Source organism: Verticillium alfalfae, genomic scaffold (assembly GCF_000150825.1).
Source record: "Verticillium alfalfae VaMs.102 supercont1.18 genomic scaffold, whole genome shotgun sequence".
Classification (NCBI taxonomy): Eukaryota; Fungi; Ascomycota; class Sordariomycetes; order Glomerellales; family Plectosphaerellaceae; genus Verticillium; species Verticillium alfalfae.
In genome coordinates, this window is record NW_003315021.1 from 240,850 (window position 1) to 253,218 (window position 12,369).

The following is a 12,369-nucleotide window of genomic DNA, read 5'->3' on the forward strand; positions in this document are numbered from 1 at the left end:
AGGAGGTCGCCACGTTCAAAGATACCGAAGCTTCAGACTCCGAAGACGACCGCTCGGGCGACGGGGATGATGATTCTGCTACGGCGACACCGAAGAACACCATGAAGCTGAAGCAGCAGATCCTTCACATTCTCTCCACGGAGATTGCTATTGGCACAAGCCTCCATGGGGAGGTGACTGCGTTCCATTCTGTCTTTGACAGCTGGGCTCCGCTCTTGCCACACCAGACGGTTCTTGCCGTCCTCAGATTCTTTGGCGTCTCGGAGCAGTGGCTTGCCTTCTTCCAGAACTTCCTCGAAGCTCCGTTAAAGTTCCTGGACGACGATGACACGGTCAGCACTCGAAAGCGTCTCCGCGGCACACCCGCTTCTCACGCCCTCAGCGACCTCTTTGGCGAATCTATCCTTTTTTGCTTGGACTTTTCCGTCAATCAGGCGACCGAGGGCCAGACGATATGGCGTATCCACGATGACGTTTGGTTCTGGTCTAATGATGAGACCAAAGCAGTAACGGCATGGAAGACGATGGATAACTTTGCCCGAATCACCGGGCACCAAGCTCAACCCAGCGAAGACTGGGGCTGTCCGAGTCGACCAGGCCTCTCACGAACCCAGAGCGGTCAGTGAGTTGCTTCCAAAGGGTGAGATCCGATGGGGCTTCCTCCGACTTTCGTCGACCACGGGCCGTTTCGAGATTGATCAGACAATGGTGGACAAACACGTCGAGGAGCTCCAGAAACAGCTCGTCGGCAGCAACAAGAGCGTCTTCGCCTTCATCCAGACCTGGAACACGTACGCAGACACATTCTTCTCCGCCAACTTTGGCACGCCTGCATGCTGCTACGGCGTCGAGCACGTGGACGATATGCTGCGTACCCATCAGCGGATCCAAAAGGAGATATTCTCGTCCTTTGCCACCTCTTTCAACGAAACAGGGGCAACGAGCGTCGCTGACCATCTCAAGAAGACCATCGAGACCCGTTTCGGCATCGCCGATGTTCCCGACGGCTACATCTTCTTCCCCGTGGAGATGGGGGGCCTGGATCTCAAATCGCCATTCGTGACCCTTCTCCAGATACGCGATTCGTTTAGCGAGTCTCCGTCTGCCATGCTGGAGGCCTTCCACAAAGGCGAGCGTGAGGGCTACCAGGCCGCCAAGGAGCGATTTTACAGCAGCGAGATTGAGGAACTGCACTACAGCCTCGCGGACCCGGATTGGAAGCCCGAATCGAAGCAGGAGCAGGAGACGTTCCTCAGTTTCGAGGACTACACGCGGTTCAGGGAGGAGCTCCGCTTCGAAGACAATGGAGTCCAGGTGCATGATCTTTTCAGCAAGATGTTGGTCGAGCCGTCACCCTCCACCTTGTCGCTAGACACGAGTACGATCAGTTCGGCACTGCGTAACCTGACCGGCAATCCGAGGCCGAGAGGCATCTTCTCGAACTGGGCCTCGATGGAACCGTACTGGCAGTGGGTGACCATGCTGTATGGACCGGAAATTGTGGACCGTTTTGGCGGGCTGAACATTGTTGATTCCGGGTTGCTACCGATGGGCATGGTCAGCATCTTTAGGGAGAAACGAGTCACGTGGGAGGGCTGAGAGTGTCTGCTGGTGTGATATGGGGAGCACATCTAGGAAACTGGGCACAGATTGACAGGTCTACGGAGGCCATGCAAGCAAGAAATCAAGGTGTTCGGAAATTGTTTCTTTATTATACCAATTCAGCTGCTTTCGACTGAGACAAAGGCCTAAGCTCAAGCTGTAACGGCAAAATATGAAGAGGAGGTGAATCGTGCATCAACCGATGCCGTGTCGTAGTAACCCCAACCCATCATCATCATGTTCTTTGCGATTCCTCGTCAGCAGTCGCGTTGCTCATCCAGATCTTAGCTCAATCTGCCCAGACACCTAATGAGCCCATGTTGGACCCCTCAGACTGCGACACAGTCTGACAACTAGTCAAGCCTCAGTGCATTAACTAGGAACTCCATGTAAGCAGCTCCCACCTCCATCTTGTCCGTCCTATACGCCTCGGGAGACGGGTAAAAAGGACATTCCTCATCGGGTCCCGCGTATCCAAACTCGAAACCGACTCCGAGAATCTTCTTCTTCTTCGGATCCAAGATGTGGCGCGCATATGCATGGTCGATCGAGCAGCCGCTGGAAGGGTACAGGTGCGGCGCGGCGTAGACCGAGTAGAACGCCGCGTTGACGTCGCTCGCGGCCCAGGCCATGCGGCCCGTAATCTCCAGCAGCTTGTCCCAGTCTCCGCGGTTCATGTACTCCCGGTAGTCAAACGTGTCGTTGGCAATGAGGCCGCGCTTGCCATCCCAGCTCTTGTTCCTGAAGTTTTTGCTCTTGTCTGTCGTCTGGATCGAGTCGAAGCACCAGCCGTAGAGGCCAATGCCGATGTTGGAGTGCAGGTCGCTGTACCAGCCGATGCTGGGGAAGTTGTCGAACACCCACTTGATGCTCTGCGTCTCCGCCTCGGAGAAGGGGCCTGTGCCGTAGAAGTTCTCGGCGCTGGCGTTGGTGCTCGCTGCCTCGACGCCGGGGGCGAGAGCTTGCGTGTAGTTCCAGGCAATGTCAAAGTTGCGGTTCAGGTCTATGCCGATGGACATGGCATCGCCCGCGGTGGACGACTCTGGGTTTCTGTTCTTGCGCCAGCAGCCGTTGGTCGATTGGTCGAATGCGAGTCCGTCCGGGTTGACAGTCGGCACGATGACGACGCCCGCCTCCACGACCCGCTTGACGTCGCTGGCCGTGTAGCCAACAGTGCCGTACTTGATTCCCTTCTTCTCCTGGAACGCCCAGAGCAGGTCAGAGGCAAAGTCGACGAGATGGTCTGGACCACCTCTTTCCCGCGGGTGAATACCGGCATGCAGAAAGGCAAAGGGCTTCTTCTTCCCCTTGCCCGGCTTGGCGGTGATGCTGATGCCCGAAATGGTACGGTTCTCGTATGTCTTGAAGGGGGCCTCGAAGTAGTCAACGCCGCTGAACTGCTTGTCGAGCGCCTTGATGGCCGACTGCATCTCCTTGAAGTTCCAGGCAATGTCTTGGATGGCGCCGCCGCTGCCCAGTCCGCGGGGCGCGACCTTGCCGCCCATGAATCGGTCACCCTTGCCAACGGGAACGGTGCCGGGGACGGTTGTTTCTTGCCGTCGAGCGATGCTGTGGGCATTGTTGAGGTCGATGAGATGACCGCCGCGGCGCTCAACGTCGGTTAGACATGCGTCCACCGAGATAATGGGGAGCAGTGCCACAAGAGAGTAGAGCTTCATGGCTGCTGCTGTGAATATTTTTGGTTCGCTTTAAAATAATTGAGAAGGTTTGTGGTTGGCTTGTGGTTGTCACGTTCAAAGTGTGAACGGAAGCGAGTCTATTTATGATTGAATCTCACGATGCTGTTGCTCTGTATCACCAATGTACTCTCTGCTTCACAGGCAGGGACCAATATCAGATTGGAATCTGCGAAACTGTCTCAGATCACATTTGGAACCTTCCGTTCCTGCACAACGTAGGTGAGACATGCGTAACATATTGTACGCCGAACGAACGTTCGTCACATCATATTGTATGCCGCTCTATCCCTATGCTATATCGGGGGACCCGTTCGCTTCAAATCGGGCGGAAGCCCCACAGTGGCGCAGAACAATGTCAAGAAGGCGTGGAACGTGTTGATTGTTCTATCGTTGGCGGCTTCTACCACACCTTCTGGAAGAAGGGGATTACTCTGTGGATCCACGTGTGGCACGCAACCTGCTTCTTTGACATGCTCGCTAGAGCCAGTCGGGCGTGATGGCCTGCAAAGGCACCCGAAGCAGCGGTTTGCCAAGAAAGGGGTTGGTCGTTGGTGAGCTCGTGGCCTCGGAGTGCATTGCATGACTTGCTGCTTCCGGACGAACGATAGGGCGCACGGCGTCCACGGGTGCGGCGCCAGGCCTTCGGGCTGCCCCGAGATGGCAACCAAGGCATTCTGTCGACGACGCCCATTCGGCATTCGCATATTTGTCTCTCCCTTGCGCCTAAGCGAAGGATGTCGAGGCAGTGTTCATGTGTCCATCACCTTTGATCAGGCCCCACCAAGGAATCCTCGATTGTTCCGTCATAACACACCAGTAGACTATAGACGCGGTATGATATGATGTCCAAATACAAGTTGCCTAGTAAGATGGCAGTCAACCCAAGTGCGTTGGCGGTGTTGGGTGGGACGCAGGGACCAATTCTTTGAGCAATGCTCTCGCCAGCAGCGCGGTTGGCATGGAACACATTCATGCAAAGCTACTGTGAATTGCAACCCCTGTGTCACGATCGAGGCTAGAGTCGATATGAAAGTCGAGCAACGGCCAGTGCCTTTTTTCCCGACACCACCCGATTGACACAGCATCAACGTGTCCTCACTTTACGCTGCAACAAGTACTTAGACAGCTTGATCAACCCCTTGTTTTGCGTGGTTCGCGAGTGTTGACGGAAAGTAGCCGAAGTGGCGTTCTCCACGGTACGGAGACTCCTGGCACAAAGCCGTGTCTTCGTCGCGGGTGGTGAACAGCAATGTTGATACCTGATACTTGGTCCCCTTGCATCTGGTCTGGAGTCTGCCCCAACACAACGCGCTTGCTGAGATTTTCAAGACCATGATCAAAGATGCTGAGTGGTTCCTTCCTCGGCTCAACCTTTTCTATATCTTCATGCGCTTCGCACTCTGCGGGGTTTCCGTCTCCAAATAGACCAGAATAAAGACAGTGACGATTCGGCACACCCACATTTCCAACGTACAATATCAAGCACGAAAAACTCCAAGATGATGGCTTTCAAAAAGTTCCCAATCGGAAGACCAGTTAACCCGCTGCTGGCGTCAGCAATTTCTCGCCAGTGGCGCATTGCCCTGAACCGCATGAACGAATTCAACCGCGAGGAGGAGTACAATCTTGCTGCGCATCGCTGGCATTATTTTGCCTTGCGCGCTTGCACCAGTCATTGTGAGCCGGTCCTCGACCCCGATGTGGTGAATACTACCGATCACGAGAATGTTGCGTGTCAAGCATTGCTAGAATTCCAGAAAAATACTGACTGGGGGTTCTTTGAACATCTAGAAGTGAGCCAAGATATCAGACTTGGCACGACATTGCTTCTTCCACGCCAAGAAATGCGGGTTCAATTTCAACAAGTGGCGAACCTGTACAACCAAATGATGGAGGCTAAAGATTTGCCTGAACGTGTGCCCTTCACGACGTGGAGGACATGGCACGCTGAGAATGAACAGCAAGATTGCATCGAAGCCATAATGTCCGGCATGGATACGTGTACTCTCTAGACCTTTGTCTCTAAAGGCCCCACAACATCATGGAATTATCATATTCTAGCCTCTACGGACCTGAGGATTCTGCGTGCTTTATAGGTAAGAAATCATTGCTTCACCACAGGCCAGTGTCCAGGTTTCGTAGTCGGGTCTTTGAATGCACACTCACAGGTAGTAGAAGACAATTGAGATCGTGATGGTTTGTAAGTAAAGTAGCAAATTGGATCGTACTCTAGGTAACTTGGTGACTAGCCTCTGCCTTCGTTCCAAGTTATGGTAGAGCCCTATCCACGTAGAAACCTCATCAAGTATCCAGTCTCTAGCGTCCTTGAATAACACTCTCAGTCCCAAGGATGAATGTTCACCTTTGCCCCATTCCCATCTCGGTATTCGTCAAGAGCTTTGTTCACAGCATCTGCATCTAATCCATTTATGACCTCAAAACTGCTGGGACGCAGCTTACCCTCTTTGTACCATCGAGGAACCTCTTTCCAGAACGGGATGGTCACTTCGGGATGTAGGGTAGATACACCAAATGCAAGGCGGCGATCGTACCCCGACTTCTTACTACCAATCCGATCGGTGTCCAGCTCGCCTTCAGTTCGACGGAGAGTGATTAGGTTGCCCTTCTTTGTGTTCGATAACGCTGCAACGCCCAATTCTTGGTCCACGCCTGCATTCACGGTATCGACCGCATACACAAGGTCATCACCTGTCAGAGCTCGAATTTGCTCAAGCACGTTCGAGGCTTGTCGGTCAATGATGTGTGTGGCCCCAGAAGCTCGCAGCGTCTCTTCGTTCTTGAGGCCAGCGACCGTGATAATTCGGCCTACGCCTGCAAGCTTGGCGAGTTCGATCGTGGCCCGCCCTGTGTTCGAGCCGCCTCCAATGACAAGAAGCGTCGTGTTGGCGTAGTCGAATGACTTTGCTTCTGCGGGAAAAGGAGGAGGCAAGCCGAGGCCGGACTTCGCAAAGAGAGCAATGAAGCCTGCCAGCACAATGACAGGGATCGTGGACGCCTCGTCGTCGCTCAGGCCACTGCCGGCCACCCTGCCAACATATCTTGCGTCGACAAGCGCGTACTGCTGTGCTCCGCTGAAATCGTTGTCGAAACCCCCTTCAGCGAAAGAGTGCCCAAAGACATGGTCGCCGACGCTGAATTTGGAAGAATACTCGCCGCTACCCACAACTGCGACTTCTCCGACCACATCGCTCGCCAGGACATATGGCAGGCTAGTGACGAAAAGACCGTCATCACGAGTTCTCTGGTCGTGGGGGTTGACTAAGTATTTGATGAGTCGATGTTCGTTCAATTCGCGATGAAGACTGCTCAAGACTTACGACCAGCAACAAGAACTTTGACAAGTAATTGATTGGAGCCAGCCTGTGGAATCGAACGTTCCCCCACAACCAACGGCTTCCCTATTTCTTCAAGTAACAGCGCTTTCTGGGACATGGTTGTGACTGAGTCTGACCTAAAATGCAACGACAGATAAGCACACAGGATCAGTGCTATTGTGTAGGAATAGATGGACAGCATCGCGGAACGTCGATCTTTAAGAGATATTACGCTTCTCAGTCGATCGGAGGCTCGTTCTGTTCGCGATCTGATGCATTTGTAATTCCGCTGTGCATTTGATTGATAAGCGCCCCGAGTACAATCGTGCAATTCATACCTCTCGCGTTTGACGAAACACCAATAAGGCTTAGCTCTTAGCACACCATTATCATTTGTCGAAAGATAGATGTTGCTGATTACTTTCAGAAAAGCAAGCCTCGGCATAATAGGTTTGTGCCTGTGGGGTGTCTCGCACAATCTTGCATGGAAAGTATCCGTGGCACAGCATGATGGCAGAAGGCAGACCTGAATGAAGGGAAGAACTTTCTCGTGCGGCGTCAGCGACACAAGACCGACTTCAGTAAGAACGGTTCGCAATGTGGCCACTTTTGCACATTATGACGCCGAGCCAAATCCGAGAGCTGGAATCTTGATTATAGTGCAACTTTGTTATGTTGTCAGGATGCCAGCCTCGTCTTGCTACCTCAGCCTGGCTGTCAATTTGAGACGACCGAGAGAGATGCCTGGCTTTTCCCTACTGCCAATATAGCTAATATTGGAAAGTGTTATCAAGCTCATGAGAACTGATTCGATGGCAATTTTGATACCCAGACAGCCGCAGTCGCTGCTCCTTCGATATTGACATGACACACGCAGTCCGTCCAGCCTGCAGAGCTGTGCTAACGAATCTGGCGTCGTTCAAATTCGCCCCACTTCCGATACTGGAGTCGAGAAAGCCATGTCCCAATCATTTTTCCAATAATCTCTGGACAACGTGGATCATGGCAATCGATGAGATCCTAATATTTGCGTCACTGGCCCTGGAGCAGAAGCTGTACTCCTTACGAGGATCAGCGGAGCAATCACCAGGATCTCAGGCGTTGCTTGGCATGACTAGCGAAAGCTCAAGGGTACAAAAACTTTTGGAGTCACATGTGAGGACTCTGTGAAGTATTCAATTGCTTGATGTCATCCCTGACCCCTCTGTAGCATCTCTCAGGGATATGAACCTGTTTTCGCCGCCATGACCACTGCCTGCGTCAACGGCCATCGAGTCAGCATCCTGCCATATGTCGTTAGTCTCGGTCCAGAACGAATAGCCGAAAGTCCCTGGTGGAAATGCGTCATGAACGCACTCGCACATCGTCAGAAGGGGCATTTAGGAATGGATTCACCATTGCAGCTGATTAGCCCGATATAGCCAATCGTTTCGGGTTGAAGTTGGACCTTGGTCTTTACATCACTGTCTTGTGTTGACATTGTGATAGTGTAAATTGATGTCCGTTGAGGGATTGAACAATGATGGAAACCTGGAATCAATGGAGAGTAGTTTAAGACCCCGTCATGCGACGAAGGCTCGAATTTGCTGCATCAAAGTCAAATTTAGTCTTCCTCATACGCACACTTATACTTGCCTGCTATCTTCATCTTCGACACTATTGCGAAGAGAAGTACTGCTGCCGAGCAATGACAGCGAAGACTTATGAGTCTTTTCCCCATATCACAGACTGACATTTTTGGTAGCAGAGAAACCGAATGGACTCGACAAAAAAAGTACGACGTGACCGCCGAAGCAAAAATTGACTCGACCTGAACGTCAAAAGAAATACGAGCCTGTGACGCTTGAGCCTGATGTAAGCAACCGTGACGTATTGAGTCCATTATAATGGGCCAGAGAATCACTCCTCAGGTTCTGCCTTGCTTTTGTTTGCCTCAGCCTCTTAAGTCACAGATCCTGCCCGACGACACGACCCCTCTGCCCAAGGCTGACAAGGCCCAGTAATGACTGCACACATGCATACCTTTTATCAGCTCACATCTAAAAAGGAGGTCACAAGTCACCCCCGCACAAGGCTGGCCTATTGAAAAAGGATCCTGAAGTGGGTAGTCAGGCTCCGGCGGCCAGGATTCGAGTATATTCAAAGATGTGATTGGGAGAACGACGCGGAGAGCAAGTACTAACAGTCCAGGGAGAGACACTGGGTTAGAAGGGCGGCTTGGCCTGACTTTTGGCTTCGTCGGATCTCGATATTTCTATTCTTTACTTTTCGTCCCTGCGAGCCTTGCCTACCGTCCTGCAGGCTACTGCCTAAGGCAGCTTCTTTAGCGTGATCAGGAGTGCGAGGGATTGGCCCTCGCCTGTTCCATTCCGAACTACCAGCATGATCATTGTATAACGGCAAGTGGGCGCATACCATGGCGAGCCTTTTGGGAAGATGCCTGCTGCCACCTCTGTCGTGCGCCCATCAGGGGCCACGAAGGCTACCAATGTGGACAACTTCCGCACGAATCAATCTTTGTCGACGACGAAATATACCCGGTGCTATCTCTATGCAATCCGCCAGTAGTGCCTCCTTCGCAGCTACAGTTTCAACGGCTGCCGCAAGCCTCCAACCCCGACGACGTTCTCAATTCGACTTTGGTTTCTTCGAACCGTAATAGCCCTTCTAACTTCAACCCTTCATCATTATCATCATTGACGTCAAGCTTTACATACTCAATCACAAGAAGGATTCTCCTGCGGTGACCTTTCCGTAGCAGCAACTCTCAGTGCGCTGCAGTCTAGACATTGCCTGGCCAGCTAGAGTCCACCTATCATGGGAGCTACTGTAGACCTGGCTGGAGAAGTCGCTGTGGTAATGGCAGCGGTTGTGGTAGTGTGCCGCATCCCGGCGGCGAATGCGGCAGGGAAACAAGTGGCGCGGTCGCCTGCTGCCGGCTAATATCCCACAACCACGCCAGGGATGGCACTGTCCGGCTGGAGGAATCGATACCCACAAACTCGTCTTCTTTCTCTTGATAGGCTTGTCTTGGCGGCTTGAGGTGCAGTTTGGCACCCACCAGGCAGCTCCTTGCCGTAATCGAAGCATGTGTTAAGTGCTTGAGTAAAGCTTGTTTCGTTCAAGACTCTCATCGAGCTGTAGTAATCTTGGCGTGAATCTAGGAACCCAACTGCATGTCATTGCCCCTAGTCAAGCTGTGAGAAGGGCTGGTTGGGCACGCGAACACATGACTGCTCAAGTTTAGCTCTTTCGTTCCACGACAATATGTCAAGTCAGCCGATTCTGTACTTTGTGACTAACCGGGGCTTTCTCGGACCTTCGAGCTCCTTTTGCGGCGCATCAATACAATTGTGACCCAACGACTGGCTCAGATGTCGTCTGTCCGGAATGGCAGCCGTGTTGTATGGCTCTACGAAGCACCTGAACCAACCTGTGGCTTCTGCTCGCTGTGAGCGCACACCATCTCATTTTTGGACTCGGGTGCCATGATTGCCACGACGCCTCGCTGCATGAAGTGCCGAACGGCACACCCCGGCTCAGAGGTGCGCCGTTGATCTAAGCTGACTGGGCCTCGATCTGCAGCACATGTGGAGTCTGATCTTGACAGCCGCGCGCGCATTGGAATTCCACAAGAAACGATCTATGAAGTTGCTGTCAACTGGAGACGCCGAAACTGGCATGCAACATCCTGTGCAGTGCATTTCTTCAGTTGTGTAATTCGGTGCAGTTCTTCAAGCTTTGAAACTAATACGAAAGGCTAGATGTGGAAGGTCGCTTGATTCCTGGTAGATTTGCCTCGAGAGGCCGTGCCACGCTCCTTGTCAAGTATGACATCCCGAGGCATCCGAGTCCTACTCATAGGAAGCAGCCAACGATGCCCCTCCTCCGCCATGCACCTCACTGCCGTGCGTTCCGGCGCACCACTCGGAGACGAAGCACCATTTTCCCATTGGCGGCAAGATGGAAAGGACTGTCGAGGGTGCGCCAGAAGCTCGCATGTCAGCACAACTGCGCCAAACCACATACCGCCGCCGCCCAACCACTTGTGGTCTCACACGACGGGGTCCAAAGTCGAATAGGGCCTGCAAGCCACCGATCGACTAGAGCACCTGAGCTACCGGGCCCCACGTTTCTGATGCGACCCGTATATTTTCGTGCCTCATCGGGCTCCGAGTAGGGACGTCCCTGCTACCGGTTCCTTCGAATGGACCAATACAAAAAGTGCAGGATAAATTACTTGGCTTTTATCCGGCTCTCACACCTGTTACATTGTTTCTGGTATTCTTTTGTCGGTCGACATCAGCCGCCAAGACTCCCAGGGCCTGTCAGTGGGACGACGCCGGCCTTCTCGGACATTGTCAGATATGGTAGCCGGCTCACAACACCATATCCTGAGGTGTCAGATGGTATGCGTGATTAGGAGTTAGACAGCAGGAGTATGTTCCAAGCAGCATGCTTTCTCCGGACATCACGCTCATCGCCACTTCGACCCGACTAACCGGGTGCCCGTCACGATGTCCGGCCCGTACAGGACTGACCTGCGTAGTCACATTTCCTTGACCGCTCCAGCCGTGCCTCATACCGCCCCGTCCTTTGTGGAGTGCATGCCTCTATTGATGGTGTTCCAGTGCAGGCTCCATCGACGTTCCGCGGAACCCAAATTCGCTTGCGTGATCAATACGCCTCCCTCGCCGTCTTTCCGCAAGCTTGAACTTGTGCAGCAGGATGGCTTTTCGATAGTGGCACAAGGTTCCAACACTTCAGAATCCCATTGCACCTTCAGGTGTGCTAGGATGCGAGTCTGGGCCGGAACTCCGCTGCAGATGGGTTCCTAATCCCCCTTGTATCTCGAGAGATCTGACACCGGACACCTGACCTCCGGAATGGATTCCAGCTCTACATTCCGTGAACATGTTGGTGTCTTGAAGCCACGAACATGTCTTCTTATCTAATCTGATTCCTTATGTTTGAAAGAGATCTGTGATGCTTTTGTTGTCAACACTCGTTGACCTGCGATAGCAAGGCGACATCCTTCAAAGACCTTAGCTCCATGTGCTTCAGAAAGTTGAATATTTTCATGAGGCTTTTCTTATGAGTGAATCTGGATGATTCAAAAAGCGCAAAACCCTCCGCTCGTGGCCATATGATGAGGTGCAGTTGATGTGGATTTCCCCGCCGAGACCGTCCCGTGCTACTACATGCGGAACCCCGTTCGTGCGGCGCCTGACTCGGCCATGCAAGGCAGCCTCGCTTCCAGGGTGTTGAAGACCCTGTACCTCTGGCAAAAGCCGTCCGTCGGGACGCCAGAAAAGGGTGTCCTAGAAGCGGTTAGCCCATTGCCATCGGTCCCGTACGGCTAAGGTCCAGAAAACTTCTGCTGGGGACTGGCGGCTGAAGCCCCTTGCTACCCCTGGAAGTTACCCCTCGTTCTAACACCAGATTGCCTTGTGTAAGGCTAGGCGGAAAGGAGATACACTGGAACCGGAGGAGAGGGGTACAGCAACCATGTATCGGAGCATGGGCCCGATGAGGCGAGCTCTGGATATCGTCCTGGCTGATGGCACATAAAAACCCGTTGACAGACGATGCTCTGGGGCAGCTTTGATGACCCCTTGCAAACGGTCTTCAGTCACCTTGAAGGACAATCTTGTTCCTTCCCCGGCCATCTTTTCAATTTTCACTCACTTCCAACACCCACTCAGCAACGTAACCGCTGATCAACCGCAAAC

The 12,369-nt window shown here is 52.9% G+C and overlaps 3 protein-coding genes across 3 annotated transcripts; 1 reads left to right on the forward strand and 2 right to left on the reverse strand.

Moving 5' to 3' along the window:
- Nucleotides 1-101: 101 nt before the first annotated feature.
- VDBG_10070 (conserved hypothetical protein) lies at nucleotides 102-1,599 on the forward strand (the record flags this gene model as incomplete). Its single annotated transcript, XM_002999730.1, has 2 exons — nucleotides 102-582; nucleotides 617-1,599. The coding sequence occupies 2 exons, from the start codon at nucleotides 102-104 to the stop codon at nucleotides 1,597-1,599; spliced, it is 1,464 nt and encodes a 487-aa protein (XP_002999776.1).
- A 356-nt stretch (nucleotides 1,600-1,955) lies between these two features.
- On the reverse strand, nucleotides 1,956-3,281 carry VDBG_10071 (peptidase M14; the record flags this gene model as incomplete). Its single annotated transcript, XM_002999731.1, has 1 exon — nucleotides 1,956-3,281. One exon carries the CDS (start codon nucleotides 3,279-3,281, stop codon nucleotides 1,956-1,958), a length of 1,326 nt encoding a protein of 441 aa, XP_002999777.1.
- Nucleotides 3,282-5,640: 2,359 nt separating this feature from the next.
- Nucleotides 5,641-6,755, reverse strand: VDBG_10072 (conserved hypothetical protein; the record flags this gene model as incomplete). The annotated part of the gene is made up of 2 exons (XM_002999732.1): nucleotides 5,641-6,581; nucleotides 6,641-6,755. The coding sequence occupies 2 exons, from the start codon at nucleotides 6,753-6,755 to the stop codon at nucleotides 5,641-5,643; spliced, it is 1,056 nt and encodes a 351-aa protein (XP_002999778.1).
- Between the last annotated feature and the right edge of the window lie 5,614 nt (nucleotides 6,756-12,369).